This window comes from Sceloporus occidentalis, unplaced genomic scaffold (genome assembly GCF_023333645.1).
Source record: "Sceloporus occidentalis isolate IW3139 unplaced genomic scaffold, rSceOcc1.0.p SCAF_10, whole genome shotgun sequence".
Taxonomy (NCBI): domain Eukaryota; kingdom Metazoa; phylum Chordata; class Lepidosauria; order Squamata; family Phrynosomatidae; genus Sceloporus; species Sceloporus occidentalis.
The window spans coordinates 32067501-32086044 of record NW_028316990.1 but is presented as its reverse complement, the minus strand read 5'-3'; the positions used below and the strand labels follow the sequence as shown (position 1 = coordinate 32086044).

At 40.9% G+C, this 18544-nt stretch overlaps 2 protein-coding genes across 2 annotated transcripts in view; one reads left to right on the top strand and one right to left on the bottom strand.

Moving 5' to 3' along the window:
- The first annotated feature begins 1534 nt into the window (after positions 1–1534).
- On the top strand, positions 1535–10835 carry PDZD9 (PDZ domain containing 9). The gene is made up of 7 exons (XM_089539767.1): positions 1535–1653; positions 1705–1868; positions 2672–2722; positions 4517–4690; positions 5516–5708; positions 8519–9324; positions 10506–10835. Exons 1-6 carry the CDS (start codon positions 1535–1537, stop codon positions 9033–9035), a joined length of 1218 nt encoding a protein of 405 aa, XP_089395893.1. The 3' UTR covers positions 9036–9324; positions 10506–10835.
- UQCRC2 (ubiquinol-cytochrome c reductase core protein 2) overlaps positions 10055–18544 on the bottom strand; it is an 11480-nt gene continuing 2990 nt past the window's right edge. Inside the window, exons 5-14 of the mRNA XM_089539765.1 lie at positions 17939–17995; positions 17215–17339; positions 16632–16729; positions 16212–16269; positions 16005–16100; positions 15085–15284; positions 14190–14270; positions 12798–12874; positions 10830–10983; positions 10055–10304 (exon numbers count right to left, since the gene is read on the bottom strand). Of these exons, the coding sequence (XP_089395891.1) occupies positions 10221–10304; positions 10830–10983; positions 12798–12874; positions 14190–14270; positions 15085–15284; positions 16005–16100; positions 16212–16269; positions 16632–16729; positions 17215–17339; positions 17939–17995 (1030 nt within the window). The 3' untranslated portion in view covers positions 10055–10220. The remainder of the gene's footprint in view (positions 10305–10829; positions 10984–12797; positions 12875–14189; positions 14271–15084; positions 15285–16004; positions 16101–16211; positions 16270–16631; positions 16730–17214; positions 17340–17938; positions 17996–18544) is intronic.

The window sequence follows — 18544 nt, the reverse complement described above, 5'->3', positions numbered from 1 at the left end:
ACAATGAGGATTACCACACACAGACAGGGTAGGCACAGCTTATCTATGGATCTATGTAGGTACTGTACTTTGCTTTAACTCTTATTAAAGAAGGAACCATCCCCTGGTGAAAGGCATGAGGGTCCTCTGCCCTGGAAGCACTGACCCCCCTCTATTTTCTCATCCATCCAGCCTTTAGTATGAGCACAAAGTTAGGCCTGGTGGAACTTGGTAAGTTCTTTGGCATTGTTTTCCTTTGCTTTTCACCCTTTGTTAGATGTCCCTAAGTTTTACCCTTGACTTATCTATGGGTCATGTCAAAACCCATACTTTTGGTCCCCAAACCTGCCCTCGACTTATACACGAGGTCGACTTATAGTTGAATATACCCAGTAGTCCAATATGACCTGTGGCTGTTATTTATATGTACAGTCGGACCTTCTTATACATGGATATTTTAAACATGGATCCAAGCATCCACGGTTTGAAAATGTTCAAAAAAAGTATATATTTCAAATATCAAACCTTGATTTTCCATTTTTTATAAGGGACACCATTTTGCTCTGCCATTATATTTAATGGGACTTGAGCATCCACGGATTTTGTTATCCACAGGGGAACCTGGAAGCAAACCCCAGCAGATAACAAGGGTCCACTGTAGTGTTTCAGATGTTGTTTTAAATTTAAAGAATTGATTTTACTGTATGCTGACTTGAAATCCTTAGTTTTAGGGTGAGACAAACAAACAAAGCTGTTCTTATAGATATTCAAATCTATAATTTTGGCCCCCAAACCAATCCTCAATTTATACATGAGGTCGACTTATAGCCAAGTATATACAGCACTTGGTTTTTGGCAGATTCAAGACTTAAGCAAGTGCAGCCGGATGGTCAGTGACATTTCACAGGGGTTTTGGAGGGTGCTGTTGGTTGTTGTGCATGGAAAACAAACAAACAAGAACAATCCTGGGTGGTCAGGGACCCTTTTGTGTCTGTAATAAACAGCTTCTGGCCCTGAAGCCACACACTTTTTGAAGCCCTGCTCTAAAGAAATACATAGGAATCTTTTGTTCACTGGACAAAAGCAATGGCAGGTCTTAAGTGGGTGAGTGCAGGTCTGGATAGTCTGGTCCTAGGTGTGTTGGTTTGTGTTTGTTTATACATACATACATACATACATACATACATATAGAGTCTCAAGCCAAAACCACTGTTTCAGGAGATGTAATTGTAGCCCTTTGCATTAAGTCACATGTGAGCCCATGAACACAAGGGGCCGTTTTAGCCACAGCAATGGTGGTAGAATGCTCCAGGTGTTCAGCGATGGAGTGCATTTGTCAGGCCAGGTTCTGATCTTTACCCATCACTGGAGGTTCCAAGAAGCTTGGAACTCAATGGCCCTGGGGTTCTAAACTGTTACTAGGTGTCAATGTCAACTTCTCTACTGGGTTTTTTCCCCTGACGTGATTCTACAGGTTGCGGGAGGGAGTCATTTCCCAAAAGGCATACCAGGAGCGTTCCTCCATTTTTATTTGGAGGATCCCTTGAGGCTTGTAATGGATCGTCCAATATCTTACTATAGGAGAGAATCATCTCCTCGAAGACCATCATCCCCTCGGAGACCATCATCTCCCCGAAGATCATCAACTCCCCGTCGGCCATCTGTCCGAAGGCAGTCTTCTGCCCGCAGGAGATCTCTGTCCAGAGGAAGGTCCTTTGAGAGAAGACAGTCATCTGATAGAAGGAAGTCAACTGACAGAAGGAGATCGTCTGAGAGAAGAAGGTCGTCTGTTCGAAGGAAGTCAACTGACAGGAGGAGATCGTCTGCCAGAAGGCAGTCTTATGCCAGGAGAAGATCGTCTGCTAGAAGATGGTCATACGCATCATCAGGTAACCATGCTCCAAAACACATTGCAGAGATAATCCACTTTGAGACCACTTTAACTGCCCTGGCTCAATGCTAGGGGATTTGGGGAATTATATTGTTGTGAGATATTTAGCCTTCTCTGTCAGAGAGGTCTGGTTACACAACAAACTACAATTCCCAGGATTCCCTAGCACTGAGCCAAGGCAGTTGAAGCAGTGTCAAACTGGATTATTTCTGCAGTGTGTCTTGGATCTATGACATGGAAACCCATTTGTGAATATCTCGCTATCATATTCCTTCCTATTCTATTAATGCTTCCAGCTTGTTGACCGAGAACTGTTGCAATGTCTTACAAGCCTGCGTTTCACGATGGCATAGAGATGCCCGATGTTTTTGTGTTCCACGTGTGTGGCTTAATAAATTATGACTTTGCAGACCAACATTAGGACTTATGGCAATAGGCTTATGGCAAGTCTGGCTGAAGTTATTTTGCTTCTTGAGGTGAGGACCACAATGTCACTGCCATCAATTCAATGTAAAATAAAGACGGGTGGGTTAACAATTGGATCCTTCTTCTATACTAGTGATAGGAGAGCATCCTCCACTACACTTGAAGATAACTAGCTAGATTAAGCTAGCTAGATTAACTAGCTGTATTAAGGGGTGAAGGACAGGCTCCTTAGCGCATGGATTTCTCATCCAACAACCTGCTGCTGCCTCCCAGCATCCTCCATTTGAGCAAAGTGTCTGACAGTTGTGTTGTTCTTGGCTGACAGTTTGGCAAAATGAACTTTATAATATAATCTGAATATTGTTTTCTCTACAGATGAAGAAACCCTGGTCTCTGATTCTGATGATGACTGGGACTGGAACTCAGGTGAGTGGAAGGTGCTTCAAGACAGAATTAAACACACTTCGGTGCTGCAAAATTTGACAGTGATGGTTAGATTGTTTGGGTATAGGCTTTCAAATCACCTGTTGGTTTATGATGACCCCATGAATTTCATAGGGTTTTCTTAGGCAAGGAATACTCAGAGGTGGATTTCCCAATTCCTTCCTTGGAAATACAGCTTGTAGCATCTGGTATGTAGTGGTGGTCTCCATTTGAGCAAATTTCAGTGGTGGCTTAGTGGTTAAAGATGCCAATTCTGATGATCGTAAGGTCTTAAGGTTGGCAGTTCACAGCCTGAGTGCTACTTGATGGGGTGAGCTCCCATCACTAGTCCCAGTTTGTGCCAACCTAGTCGTTCGAAAGCATGCAAATACAACTAGATAAATAGGTACCACTTTGGTGGGAAGGTAACAGCGTTCGGTGTAGTCATGCTGGCCACTTGACCACCGGACAATGCTGGCTCTTTGGCTTAGTAATGGAGATGGGCACCAACTCCTTTACGTCTAGACATTCATCTCAAGGGACTACCTTTTCCTCCTATCCAAATACTAACCAGGGCTGACCCTGCTTAGTTTCCAAGCTCAGAAGAGATCCAGTGTCTCTAAAGTATTAGCTTTAAAAGGGCACTAGCTAAATTAATGGAGGATGAGGAGTCAAGCCAGACAGTTATTAGCCATTCTAACTGAATGGGGACTCCATATCAAAAGGCAGTCTGCCACTGAATTACGAGTTATCATTTGACCAAATGTTGGCCACTTGTGTAGAAAGGGTTGTTGGTAATGAAAGGTGTCCATTTTTCAGAAAGAATGTGCAGCAGTAATTTCAATAGTGTTATTTCCCCCCCAAATTGCTAATTAGTTTTAAAAGAACTGACAGAAGAAGTAATCTCAGAACAGGTAATAATCTTTGAGAATTCCTGGAGAATAGAAATGAAGGAGGGCAAATGTAGGGGCAAAACAGACGGCCCCAAAGCAGCGGCTTGACACTGCCCCTTTCAGTGCCGGATCAGGGCTACAGCAGCCGCATGCCAAGGGCCCGATCCAGCATTTTGCCAGTCCTAAAAGAACCAGCAAAATGCCATTCTTTTTTAGAGCGGCGAAAGGCTGCCCTTGCTGCCACAGCTTTTTTGGGTTTCTTTTCTAAACACTGTGCCAAGGAAATGGTGTGGCACTGCCTGCCGTGCAGTCGGTCAGGTGGCACGACACCATCATCAGAGCAGAATCTGGGCATGCCCAGTACAGAACATTGTGTTATCCCACTGGTCACTTCACTCCAGGATGAAGAGGAGCCATTGGGGAGCACCCTTTGGCCAGGTCAACCAACTACAAATTCACCTAAAGTAACATTGCCTAGCCCATATATATAGAAGGTACAATTTGGGGATGGTTGCTGTAATGTCCTATAGATGGGATACCCTCAAAATTCCAGATGCTCTAGAATGTAGAACAGGCGAGACAATGTATGGCAGTGGTTAGCGTTAGAACTGAGAAGACCCAGGTTCAAATGAAATCTTGGATGATTTGGGGTCAGTAATTTCTCAGTCTCACCCACCTCACAGGATTGTTGTGTAGTGAATGGGGAGGGAACCAGGGCTCTTTAAAAGGGCAGGTATAAACGTGATGCATTTTAAAATGTGCTTGCATGTATTTACCTGTGTAGGCCAGAGAGAAATTATATTGCAGAACTGGGCATGATGGGCTTGGTGGATTACTATGCTGAGTAGAAAATAGAAATGCAACTTCCCTTAAACGGTTAAGGCCTTTCCTTTTTATTGTTTAGATGAATATTCAGAAATGGACGAATCTGAACATACTTTAAGCACAACAATTAAGACAAACATACAAATGGAAGAGGACGGATTAGGCCTGATCCTCATTCAGAATGGGCCCTATATCCAGATATCAGGCCTAGTAGAGAAAAGTGCAGCAGAAAGAGATGGAAAGCTCCAGGCAGGTAAGGAGAAAAATACAGAAACATGCTCCAAATATTCTAGCTCTTGAGAAAGATGCTCTTCTTTTGGGTTGGAGACATCTCCTGTGGGAGGGCCTTTGTTTGGGTTTTTATGGCACACTTTTCGAAGAGCTTGTCTCCCATGTGCACCTCTTCCTTAGTAAAGGCCAAATCTGTTAAAAGGTTTTTGCATTCTCTTTCCCCCTCCTTAGATAGATAGGGAATTCCTGCATGCACACTCCTCCCTCTCTCTCTCATTCAAACTAACCATTCTCTCAAAGAGTTTCAACTGAGCTGTTTCCATCTTCTTGCTCTCTCAACTTTCTTTTGAAAGATGGTGAGATAAAGATTTCTTTTCTACTTGAACTATTCACCATCTAGATTAGTATATAGCCTATATATAAAGCAGACTTGCCTCCAAGTTGTACCTACTTCAGCTCAAGATTTCCCACTCCCTAGAACTGACACCTTCTTTTTTCTCTGCCTCTTCCACTCAACTAAAAGAATGTCACCCAACAGAGATGGAAAGAGAACTTATGTAGCCCAGCATCTGGGAAGATGCACATTCCCATCACTGCTGTGAAACTTGGAGATGGTCTGTCATTCAAGAACAGAGACTTCAGGAGACCATCTCTAAGCTGCTGAATCCTATTAATCTCAAGTGTCCCTCTTGAACTATGATCTTGCAATCTTCCTGGCAAAGAAATGGTTGCTAGCATTCTCAACGACAAATTTAACAGCCATCTTTGATCCTCAGTGTCATCTTTGTAACCAAAACTGATTCTGCAACTGCTATATTATTTGAAAGTCTTTCTCTTTTCTTCACAGGTGATACCTTGCTTAAGATTGGACATGCGAATGTCTTGGGGTGGACACTGCGAGAGCTAAGGCAACTTTTGCACACAACTCCTGTTGGTACGGTTCTACAGATCCAGGTTTACAGAGATTTCATGAAGTTGCCAAGCAGATGGGAAACTGCCTTCAACAACATCCCTGAAAGAAAGGGACCTGAAATAGAAGAGTAAGAATCTGTACATTCAGCACATGGGGCACTATTGGAGATAAAAGCTGAACTATCTAATGGCAACATTTCTTGAAGGGGAAAAATTTAAGTAGGTGCTGGAATAGAGATCTTTGTCCCTGTATCTTTTCCAAATAGCCGTCCCTCCACATTCTCTGGGGTTAGAGGCACAGGACCCCCGTGAATGTGGGAGAACCACAAATAACAAAAACGCTATGTTTTTACCTAAAGGAACACCTGTATAGGAATCTCTAGGTCCTCCAGTGCAATTCTGTGGTCAGCATCTGCCAGACATTGACCACAGAATTGCGCTGGAGGAACTCCAAAGGCCTAGTGGAGTGTTCTCTCTAGGTATCTCTAGGTCCTTCAGTGTGACTTTTGGTTAAAGTCGATCCGTTGGGAATGATTCGATTGAGAGTTCCTGCATGGCAGGGGACTGGAATGGATGGCCCTTGTGGTCTCTTCCAACTCTGATTCTCTGTATGTTTCATGAAGTCAGCAGAACAAAAGGGCAGACCTTTCCTCATAAACCTGGCAACTGTAGGAGTGAAGTCAAGGTACAATGGTCCCCCACATCCCAAGCTGCTGAGTTATGGAAGGAGGAACAGCAGTCAGAATGGGTTCCAGGGGAGGTTAGCAATAGGGTTCATTTTTGCAAAGAGTGCCCGTCTTTGTTGCAACCTCTGCTTTATTTAGACTAAATTTTATGGTGTCAGAATCCATCGAAGCCTCATTCTCAAAACATGCAGTAGCAAATTACTAGCTTTTCCCAAACAATCTGTGGAATTAATTTATATTCAACAGGCCTTCCTATCCTAGTGATTTATGTGGACATTTATTATATAAAACAGATGTTGTTGTGTTTTTTTTCTCCATCTCCAAAGAATTGCATTGTTAAATTACATAAGGAGCGGAGAAAACAAGTAATGGAAAGCTAGGCTGGCAGAAGAGAAGATCAGCAGCTGTATTCTTCAAAAATTGGAGGCAGTTCCTAGTAAGATACCTTGACTGAACTCAGTTTTCTTTTAAAGCATTCTGATCAAACAGGAAAACTGGAAGCTGTTAGACAATTCATCTAGTTCTTGTTGTCTACCCTCCTTTTCTGTGGTTCTCATGTTTCAGACAAAGATCTTCTCTGATCCTACCAGAGGCATGAGTTTTGCCACTGACATGCAGCTCTTAATCTTAATCCATTGTTTGCAATGATTATTCAATCCTTTAAAATAAACTTCAGGCACCTCTCTTTTGCAATGCATGGCAAAACACACTGTCTGACCCCCAGAATGCTCTACCCATGCAGCTTCTCTGCTGAGGAATATACAGACTTGCACAAAAATGGGGCAGTCTTGAGAAACGTAAACTGAGAAAAATAAGTGGGAACCCTACATTGCAGTTTCCACTTCTTTCAATGGCATAAAAACATGAGCCCAAAATTAGTTAAAAGAAGGCAACACCATTTTAGCAACACACTACACCGTTGTGTGTTAATATTGTTATTAGAATCATAGAATCATAGAGTTGGCAAGGACCATCCTGTCCAACCCCCTGCTATGCAGGAAATCTCAATCAAAGCATCCCTGACAGATGGCCATCCAGCCTCTGTTTAAAGATGAGGAACAGGATTTCAGAGATGAAGTGCCATGCCACACCTTATCAGTTCAGAAGGTGGAGGTACTTGGCAAGGGGCTGCAACAGTGGAGCTATGCTGCACATAGCTTCTTTCCCAGACAAAGTGGGCCAGAAGTATCCAGGAGGAGGATCAGAAGAGGAAGCTGATAGTATCCCTCATGGGAGGCCCATAGAGAACTCTGGAATACTCCCAGGTGCCAGGCATAGTGTACTGAACTTAGAGGTTTATCAGTGCCATCTACCCAAGCACTCTCCAAGCCTGAGAGAAACTGAACCACTGAATGTAAAACAAAATTTTGTTCCTTGCAACTTATTTATAAAGGAAACCTGACAATGCAACCATTTCAGATCTGACCTGGATGTCAGTGATCTTATAAAAGGGATAGACAACTCTGTTGGGTTTGGCGATGAATCTTTCATCCCAGGTCCTCTCAAGGGCATGCGAACTGCCACCGAGAATTTCTGACAATAAACAGTGGAAGCCTTCTAACAAATTTAGAAGGTGCATTCCTGGCACCTAGGAACGGATTTGCCCTTTAACAGGAAAGGGTAGTTGGAGCAGTTGAGGGTTGGAAAAAGCAATGGCATGAGGCCCAGGGTCACACTTTGCTGAGTCTCACAAGGTGAGTGTAGGTTGTAAGCATGTGGATTGTACATTTCAAGTGTTAAAATGTGTTACATTTCTGGGTTTAGTCTATTATATTTTGGATCACTAGAAATTATTGTAATGCCATCTGTTGGGAAAGGTGGTTGGAAAGTTAGGATCATGAGAAGTTGTTCCGATCAGCTGAAATTGTTAGCTTCCGAACTTAGTATTGTCAGTCCACGGTTTTAAGCGGGTCTCAAGCAATGGTCTTTCATATCAGTTGCTGCCTGTTCCTTTTAACTGGAGATGGCCGGGACTGAAGCTTGGACATTTGAATGAAAAGCATGTGTTCTGCCAACCTACAATTCCTCACCAACTTTTTATAGGTCAAAGATGCATCTCTCTGGGTAGGTGAAAAGAGGAATCCATGTATCTTGAGTTTCACTCTATTGTCACCCAGGTGAAAGAGACAAGCAGGCAAGGAAGAATATGTAACCTGAAAAACTGAACATGTTATCTCCATAACTCTGATTTAGACAGGACCTGTCTTTTGGGAACCATTACTTTCTAAAACTCATTGCATTGTAAATTTTAGGACATCAAGCTGTGCCAGTGAAGAAGCCTGGACAAGTAGCGAAGGCTCCGAAGAGCTTGTAAGTGATCACATTCCATGTGAGAATGACAGCGAAGATGACAATGTTGTTGGCGGAGGCCATATGGTCTGCTTTGATGAGGATGGCATTTTCACTCGAACCGGAGTCACAGGTGCTCCTTTCAGTAGCAGAACTGTACACGCAGAGACTTTCCCCAATGTTAAAGCTGTACAGTCACTTTCCTTTGAGCCTTCAAATCAACCAAAATGGATCTCTAAAGACTGGCATATCTTTGAAAGGAAAACATACACATTTACTGTGGGTTCAGACATTGGTTGTGACATCATGATCCATAAAGGTTTTGAAGACAAAAGCGATGTTGATACTTCAACTTCATATTTAACATCTTCTTCACCATACTGGATTATGTCAAAACATGATGCTGAGGCATCAGCGTCATCTTCCTCTTCTGTTTCTGACGCATTTTGGCTTGAAAATGTTGCTTATGAATTTGAATAGACAGGAGAACGGCTCCAGTTTTGCACTTCCAGGAACTGGGTTTCTCTGACTGGATTCTTTCTCACACTTGCTACCCTGCACTTGAAAATCTGATTCATCTGTTTAATGATCCAAAAGTCTGGTTTTTGAAACAAGGGACTGAGGAAGCAGAAGGAAGAGACAATTGCAGAAGGGGGGATGGGGACTACAGTCTTACAGACATCATGTTTTTCAAAGTCTACTAGACAAGCTACAAAATACAAGCAAGATACAAGAAAGATCAGAATGCAACTGTCTTCCAATTTTAGAGGTAAGTGATAGCTTTAACTACAAAATAATTCTAATGAACTTAAAAATGAACTCAAATTTTGTAACTTCAAAAAATGAATCTGCTCCTTGCAAACATATACTGAGGTTCCACCAGCAAGGGTAAGGGAATTCTGTTCTAAACCTCTAACCATAAGCCCCACATTTCAAAAGTCTATATGTACGTTGTACTGCTGTTGGCCTCTTTTGTAGCCATATAGTTGTCAAATTGTGTACAAGAACTGTGTTGGCCAAAGTTCTCCCAGTAATATAAAATTGCTGCTTCTCTGATTTTGATCTCTTTCAGAACAAAAAACAAACACAGTGGTGTTTTACATTTTGTAAAGCTCCACAGAAATTCACTGGCTGACTTTGGCCAAGTCACATTCTCTAAGCCTCAGAGAAAGGCAAGAGCAAACTTCCTCTGAGTAAGATTAGCCATAATCTGGAACTGATTTGAGGGCACATAACAGGGAAGCAAAATAGGAGTAAAGGCCAAACATCAACTGGGATGGGTTGTGATTCCCAAGGCAGTCCAGTAAACTGTAGCAAGGATAAGGCTTTCATCTAGGTCTCCCTGATGCAAGATTAGTTCTTTATCACCAGGAACCTTCCAGATCACTACAGAATGCATAGATTCTCAGGATTCTGTTCAAACGTCTTTACTCCATGATAAGGATCACATTCTACCATAAAAAATGCTAGAAGTACAGATGACACAAAGAGGCTAGGACTCCTGTAAGAGCATGAGCACTGTACTTTATTCCATTTGTGTCAATTGACATGGTAATCTACAAATCCAGAACACTAGGATCTTATAAATAATATGGGATGATAACAGCAGTAAATGCAACTGCTTCAGAAGAGTTTATTTTGAAGTTGCCCCTCACCTCTTATTTCTTATAACTCATCAACGAAAGGGGTCTGTGCCAAGTCTCCACTAGCTGCCATAGACTTCTTTCCACTTGCAAATTTTTTCGCAGCCTGGAAAATGAAACAGAACGATTGCAGATGAGGAAATGCTAAGATTCAACAAAGTAGAAGGAACATGTGACAGAAAAATCACTATTACTGAGCAATATCAAATAAACTGTGTAGTTTACAGATATAACAATCTTAGTACATCAAAATCAATATTAATTTTCATTTATAATAATTATACTCTCATCTTTCTACCCAATGTAGGTTTTCAAAGGAACCTAACAAGTATAAAAGTGAGAAGCACACCCACCATTTAAGGACACTAAGCACCCAAATACCACTAAAGGGTGGGCAAAAACATTTTCACTTGATGTCCTCAAATTAACAGCATAGGCATCTGACGAATTTGAAAACTGTCCCTGGAAGCTATTCAATTTGTTTCTGAAGTTATGAGTACTGATGACTCAAGAAGTACAACACTTATTTTGTTAATGCCACAGAGCAGCTCCTACTTCCCCATTTTCTAAACCCAGAGACAGAATTCTATTGCTGATATGTTTTAACGTTATCTACTGGCACATGACTTACATTCACAACATCAGCGGTGGCCACAGCATCAATTTTCTCAACTACAGTGGCTGGTGATGCATATGTGCCAGATGCAAGTGCCTGGGAGCCAATTTCATCAAGTAAACCTTCTGAGGACTCAATAGACATCAGGAAAGCTGCCTTCAGTTGGTTTCTGTTAAAGGTTTGGGAGAACAAAAGGTGAGTTCAGCAATGTCTTCTCATTTATAAATATAATGGTCATTTCTATGCGCTTTCTGAAACATGAAAATCTGCTATAGCTAACACATTTGAGGTTCCATACAGAAATAGGGAAATCCCTTAGTTAAAAAACAAACAAACCAGGATTACAAATTAAGAGGATTAAGGGTCTCTACAGACTGCAGCCACCCCTTTACTGGCCGGATCGGGGCCGCGAAAACCTCACACTGCGGCCCTGATCCCACTTCTGGAGAGTGCAAAAAGGAGTCACAAAAAAGCGGCTCCTTTTTGTGCCTGCCAAGGGGCACCATATACGTGGTGGCACAGCTTTATGACACCCCTTTGGTGGATATGTGGATGCAGCCCTGGAGGGGCGTCATGATGGCGTGCGCCAAAATGGCACCCTGGGACGTTGTGCCCTAACTCGACCCACAGGCTGGCACAAAGTGCCCATCTATATCAGGCCTAGGTTTTCAATCTGGCAAGCAACACAGAAAGCAGGCTGACTCTTGGTTACAGTGGTCTGTCCACAACTCTTAGAGCCAATAAAAAGGAGGTGCTCCTAAAAACAAAACTGATTTTGTTTCTGTTCCACAGGTTGCCACACTGCTTCAATCACAAGAGAAGAAATTATGCTCTTTTATTTCTTGCATCAGATGTAACACAGATGGGGTTACGAAAAGCTAATGTTACAACAAACTTTGCTAATCTTTAAGATGTCACAGGACTTTGTAGTTTTTGCTATAACATGCTTATTATACAAAGCTCTCCTTTTTTTTCTACTACAACTGTTGGCTTCACCTCACATCTCCAAAACACTTGTTTCTCTAAAACCCCTTCATAACAGCTTCTCTTAAGATGCCCAGACACTCCCAACAATGGAAGCAGCACTTTGGAGGAAGACAATACAACTGATATGGTATCAGGTATGCAGCTATCAAGCATTTAGGATGGGTTTTCCATTTTAATGCATTGGATTGCACTGGATTGCAAACTATTCAAAAAGGAACCAAAACAATAGATGGGCTAAGAACAGGTCAGAAGTACTAAGAGCTGTCATCCATTTGTTTTTGATAAGCACTTTTTTGTGCAATTCAAACATACCCATAGCATACAGCTTATTTTAAGGTGATCATCATTGACATCATGGGAAAGCCACAAGACAGGGAAGAAAATCTAATGCAACCATTGGGAGTAAAAGTGGCTGAGAAACAGTTTCAAGATAAAATATTGCGATCATGTAGTTTTTAAAATCATGTAAAATGTAATAGTTCAATAAATGTGGAAAATACAAGAATAAACTGGTTTTACATACACCCGAGTATCCCATTGCTTTTCTTAGAGGGGTTACATAGCCTTTGGATAGTAATTTGCCTCTATGTCCATATAGTCCAAAAGAGTCTAATGGCATTGGCAGTTCAAGGTATACAGCAAATAATGCCTTACTCATCATTTGCTACCTGATCTTTTATAACAAGAAATTACAAGGAATGAATCTCCAACCTTCTACATGCACAAATTTGACCACTGAAGTGTGGTGCCATCTCTGAATATTTCAATACACTCTTTATTAGACTTGAGTGGTTAGCACATTTTTATACTTTCAAGAATTGAAAGTATTTCATTTTTACTTTAACTTAATAATTCAAAGTGCATGCACCATCATTCTTGAATATGAGGAAGGTTTGCCAGAAGTGAGAGAAGAGGACAATTATAATTTATTTGGCATTTCTGGACTGTGATCAAGTCATAGTTCCATCACAAACATAGTTCTGAAAGGCAACTTACTTGGCTCTTGTGACTTCTGCATCAGTGACTCCACCCTGGGAAATAGCCTTCACTTGGCCTAAAGCAGCTTTGATTACCTTGATTCAAAAATACAAATCTATTTTACTTCTATCTGCAGCAGTTCCAATTACCCTGTCCACTCCCAGGTGCCAAAACCTCCTTTCATTGAACTACAAAAGATAGCTAGACAACACAGAACCACAATATAGAAGATCCTTGTGACAGAAGCTAACTATTAAAAGATATTTTTAGTTCTGCAATTTAACATGTCCTTATTTAGTAACACATCTGGTCTAAGCTTGATTCAGATACAAAGGGAAGCCACAGTTCATCTCCTTACCCCTGCCATATCCTCTTTATTGTCTGCAATGAGACTGAAAGCTTTCTCATTTTATAGCAATCACAAATTAAATGTGCACTTGAGGAACTGTACTTTCAAACAGACTAATGACTATGGACAGTAGGGAGGGAAGTCAAGACCAAACCATGGTTTCAGGTCCTGGCCTGTTTCCACTGGCTGTAATTTAACAAACCAGAATGTCCCAAAGTTCAGACAGCAATTGTTAATTTAAGATGAAAAGCTTCACCTTCTTGTCTACAAAAAGAGAAGGGGTATGGGACCTGTAAGCTTAAGACTGGCCATGGCTGGCACCTGAACTGAGCCTTAGATTCTAATCACAAGCCAACAGCAGCCACTAACTGTAATCTTCCAAAAACAAAAAAACCACATCCACATTTACCTAATAATGTTTGCCTACTCAGATCTGAATTGTTGGGAAGGAAAGCATGCTAGCTTTTCCATTTCTTTTTGAAGAACGGATTTACGTAAATATCCCACTCTTGAATTCTAGGACTCCAAGGTGACTTATAACAAAAATATCCAGTTCTTTGAAGAGTAAACTGGTGTTACAATGTTTTATGCAACTCTCTTCATATTGTGTGACAAAGAAGCCCAAACTATGTCATAGGGACCAAAAGGCTCATGTTCAGATTTAGATTTCTCTGTCATGCATTAACATGCTTTTTGTGTGAGTTTTGTAGAGTCTAGAGTTTACTGCAAAGAGGTATCAGGGACTGAATCTGGAACCTGCACCAGATGAAGCATGTACTCAATTACCAATTTACAGTCCCTTCCCAAGGTAGATCCACTTGTTCCTACAGCTACAGTCACATGAGGTTTACGTGAGGTTTCATTATCCCTTTGTGCTAAGCAAAAGTTCACTGTTGTTACTTTTAGGATATCCCACCTGAAAGCAAACCCCTGTAATGGCAGAAACACGTCCTTTATTTAGACTATAAAGTAGAGGAAATGAATGCTTATCAAAACCTGCAGCCTGAATAAATTTCCAGGTAACTTCAATTGAGTAATACAAACACTAATCGATAACATACCTCTCCAGCAACAGAAGCCTGCGAAATGATATAAATGCCAAAGAGTCCAGAATCCGCATAATTCACATTAAATGCTGCTGCCTATAAAAGAAGTATTTTTTGGTACTTAAAGCTACTGGACTTTACATAGACTAGAATGATTTTTATTTTAGTTTAGGCAAACAAAATATATTCAACAGCTAACTAACAAGTCCCTGTGCAAAGGGATCTTGTAGCATCCTTGAAACTAACTGAAAGAGAGAAGTTGGTAGCAGGAGAGAAATTTCTACACTTGAATCTACTTCCTTAATGCTACCAAGTTTTCTATCAGTTAGTCTCAAAAGTGTTACAATACCTTTGCATACTGATCCAGACTAACATGGCTATGTCTTTGAATTCTAACAAGTTCCTAGTAGATTAATATCATTTTAGTTACTCCATTTGATTAAATGCATTTAAAGCTGTACACAAATACTTCTGTTTTGTACTTTATGATGCACATGTTTTCTAGAATTAGCTAAGAAGAGGTATTCCCTCCTGCATGAAGGAAAGGGGAATGCCTTTTTTGAGACTGCATGTCCTCTATGCATTCTATAACTGCTTGTATTAAAAATATTTTAAGTATATACTTAATGATCAAGTGGTAGTGTGCTACAATTACTCTGTATCGGGATGAGACAGTTAAAGAGTGTCATCCCTAGCAGAAAGCAGGGTCACAGTCCATTGGGAACTTGTATCATATGAGAGTCCCATTCTTTGTAAAGGGATCTGTGGAAGAAATGCTACGTGTTTTGCCACCCAACCTGAAAATCTTATACATAAACCATTCCAAAAAATATACATGGTATTTTGTTTCTCTATGCTTTCCCTCCCCACACACCTTTGTAAAATAATCAAAACAAGCTCAAGTACTTACATCGAAAGGCATGGATGATGCCTTTGCAACACCTTGGACAAGTTTACTGGTAACACTACTTCCCCTCTTAACAAGAGGTCCTGCCCCAAGAATATGCTGAAGGACACTAAATGCATTTGCCTCTGCGTCTCCTGTGGCCGCTCCTTCTGCTACTACAGCAGCGTGAACCAGACTTTGGCCATTCTGGTCTCGGATTTCACCTTCAAAAGTGTAACAAGATGCATTTTAAATTACTCAAGGTACTGTGCATCAACACTTGGACTAATATGTGTGCTTTTTAACATTACTAGCTCAAATGGTGAGCTGAGGAGCCCACTATGAATCATATGTGATGCAAAGAACTGTGGTGAACACTGCAAAGAACATACTGTGCATTTGCCTGTCACTTAGTACATGCTTCCTTTAAAAAAAATACCTAGCACTCCTCTACAGTTGTAGAGATCAACAAAGACAGACAAATGTACTTCCAGGGAATTTTGGCTAAGGTTACTAATTTAATCACTGAACACTCTTCAACATGCTTTCCAAGAACAGCAGAATTCTGGGGACACAACTGAAAAACTTTTTATGTCACCAAACTTTCTCAGAAGGACCCAATTACACCTTCACCCAATATCTAATGTCTTTGGCACAAAGTATGTTGAGGCAAGGCATCTTGAGGCCCAAAACACTGACGTAGAGCTGTTGTATATATGTTGTAACAGTAGGATTTTCAAAGATGCCTTGAAAAGCTGTTATACTTGATATCTAGCTATGCTTATAATTTGGTTCTTGTCTGGGCAGCAGGTCAGGGTCCACATTGGTTTGCAAGCCAATTGATGGTTTCACAAGAGGTCAGCTTGTAGGCATAATGTATTCATCAATCTAATTTAGTAACACTACCACTATCAGCAGAGAAGAACTCAGTGCAATGTATTTACCTCCACGGTACTTGACTTTCTCACCAGATAAGCCAGAGCCACTACGAATATTTAAAAACTGCTCTCCCACTTGCTTCAGGTCAGAGTGGCTGACACCTGCAAGACAACATCTGAATCAGAGAGCACAACCCAGAGTTTATGGCAAAGAGGATTCTGCATTCCAAAGAATACAGCACAGCTTTAAGACAAAGAGGTCAGCTTACATACCTAGTCCCACCAGAGCCATCCGAGCACTCGTAAAGTTGTTCTGTACAAAATGGTGCAGCTGTGATGAAGACAACAATACACATTTTAATATCCATAGATTAAAAATGTAAGAAGAGTCTTATGGGCTCAGACCAAAGATATATTATTCCACCAAGCTACTTTTAGCAGATGCGTCTGGGAAGTCCACCAGCATTGCAGACAGGCAATAGTCCCCCCAGTTACTGCTCCCACAACTCATCTGCATGTCACCTCTGAAGGCCCTGTCTCATCCCATTTTTAAAGCCACCATTCTATGTTAATTATCTAAAAGGAAAAGGGACAAATAAATAGATTTCTTCTGGTGCCACATACAACCCACCCCAAAGAATATCCTGAACAATTAGATATAGCTTCGTTGTAACAAGTGATATTCAGACATACCTGTTCTGATGTAATTTTTCCAATCATATAGTCTGGACAGTATAAGGAATTGGCAAGGGCATTCCGATAAGCCGCTGCATGCAAGTTTTCAAGGAGACCTGCACATAAAAGAAGGGTCTTTCCTATACTATAAAAATGACCCAAAGGTATTCATAATTAAACTATGCTGTTGTTGCTGCTGTTGTGTGCCTTTAAGTCATTTCTAATTTATGACAACACTAAGGCAAACTTAACACAGGGCTTTCTTAGGCAGGTTTCTTCAGAGTTTGCCACTGTCATCCTCTGAGGCTGGGTTTACAAGGCTGAGACGGTATTCGGACCCCGTCCTCCAAAGCCATAGTCCAACATGCAAACCAGTCCAATGTTAAAGTCTTTCTGGAAACAATCAGTTCTGGCAAGGGAAATCTGCCCCTTCTCCCACCAGCCCACCATGATGGAAGAAAAGAGAAAAAGTCAGTGCGAGAAAAGGGGTAACCTCACCCATTTGGGCTCTGCCTCTGCTTGATAACAAAGAAAAAAAAAGATTCTCTATGTTTGTTCTTAACAATTACTGTTGGGAGTTTAGCAGCTGAGGAACACTTACCTACTTGAGGATTTTGAAAGGCAACTGCCTTGTCAATTCTTAAACGGGGATTGGCATCAGCTACTTCCCAGCGCCTGAACTCTGGAGCCGTAGTGACATTTATTAGATATTCCAGGACAGTATCACTAAATAAATTAAGCAAAGTAATATATACATATTAGAGAAGACTCAAAATAACAGAGGGTCCCCAAAGTGTAAGATATGTCAAGGATAAAATGGTGTGCTAGAATGTAAGACTTTTAAAAGGCAAGTGGGTTAACAATTAACATGCTGGTTTGGGCTGATGGGAGCCATAGTAGAAAAAAATGGATGGGACAAGTTTGTACATTAACGTGCCAATTTTAGCAGCAGAAGTAAACATGTAAAAAATCTTTTGCATCTGCAGGTCTTTCCAAATGCTTATACAAAAGGTAACTAGAGAGTACACAAATATGTGGAGAGACTTTAGTGTGACCCACTTAAATGGCAGATAACAACAATTGTCTCACAATTGGGGGAACTTGACAAAGGCAATGTACTTGGGATGAAGACAATAAGTGCTGCTGATTTTCTGGAAAAGTGGTTGACAAAATAAGATTGTGTCAAGTGACTGAGAATTAAGTGGGACTGGTCAGTTCAAGAGAAAGAATAATACATTATTAGGTAATGACATTTTGCAGCTTCAGTGGTCAGAAAGCTTGCAAAATGTGTTGAAAACTGATTTGATACCCACAAGGATACTTACATATAGTCACGTAAACATTCAACAGAATAAACCATGTTCTCTCTGGTAGAAGTCACACTAAAGAAGAATGTTTTAAAAAGGCACTTTCAGAAGAGCATACAAGATTTCAAACGTTTAGTAAGTCCTTTGTTTAAATCCTATTATGGAGTCGCTTACATAACTTTTACATTTTTTAAACTTTTAAACACATTATCCCTGGCATATTAAAGGACCTAGTCTAATAACTGGTTGCACTACTCTTCTATCTTATATAGCAGTACCAGCAGTTAAACAGTACCGATACTGAAACTTTGGTCTATATTACAATGCAAAATCAATATACATCGCACTTTACAGAGAAACATTCTCAAATAAAGGTGCATAAATCAACCACACTGACAAAAATGGTGGAAACAAAAAATCTATATTAAAAACATCAGAGCAATTTTTGGAGGTGTTAACATCCCCATCTGCTGTATGCCTTTGTAATTAAGGTCCCTCCTTAGGTATGCTCTTCTTACCATACATAACTGGAATGCCAATTCCACAGAATTGTTACCCCAGGGTCAGCCCCCACCCAATCACCCCTCTCAAATTTGATATCAAGTTAATATTAAAAGGGATGCT

Excerpts from the sequence above, each read along its gene's own strand:
- PDZD9 (XM_089539767.1), top strand. The coding sequence starts at position 1,535 with ATGGATCGTCCAATATCTTACTATAGGAGAGAATCATCTCCTCGAAGA. Across the intron at positions 1,869-2,671 it reads ATGGTCATACGCATCATCAG|ATGAAGAAACCCTGGTCTCT; the intron begins GTAACCATGCTC and ends TTTTCTCTACAG. Across the intron at positions 2,723-4,516 it reads TGACTGGGACTGGAACTCAG|ATGAATATTCAGAAATGGAC; the intron begins GTGAGTGGAAGG and ends TTTATTGTTTAG.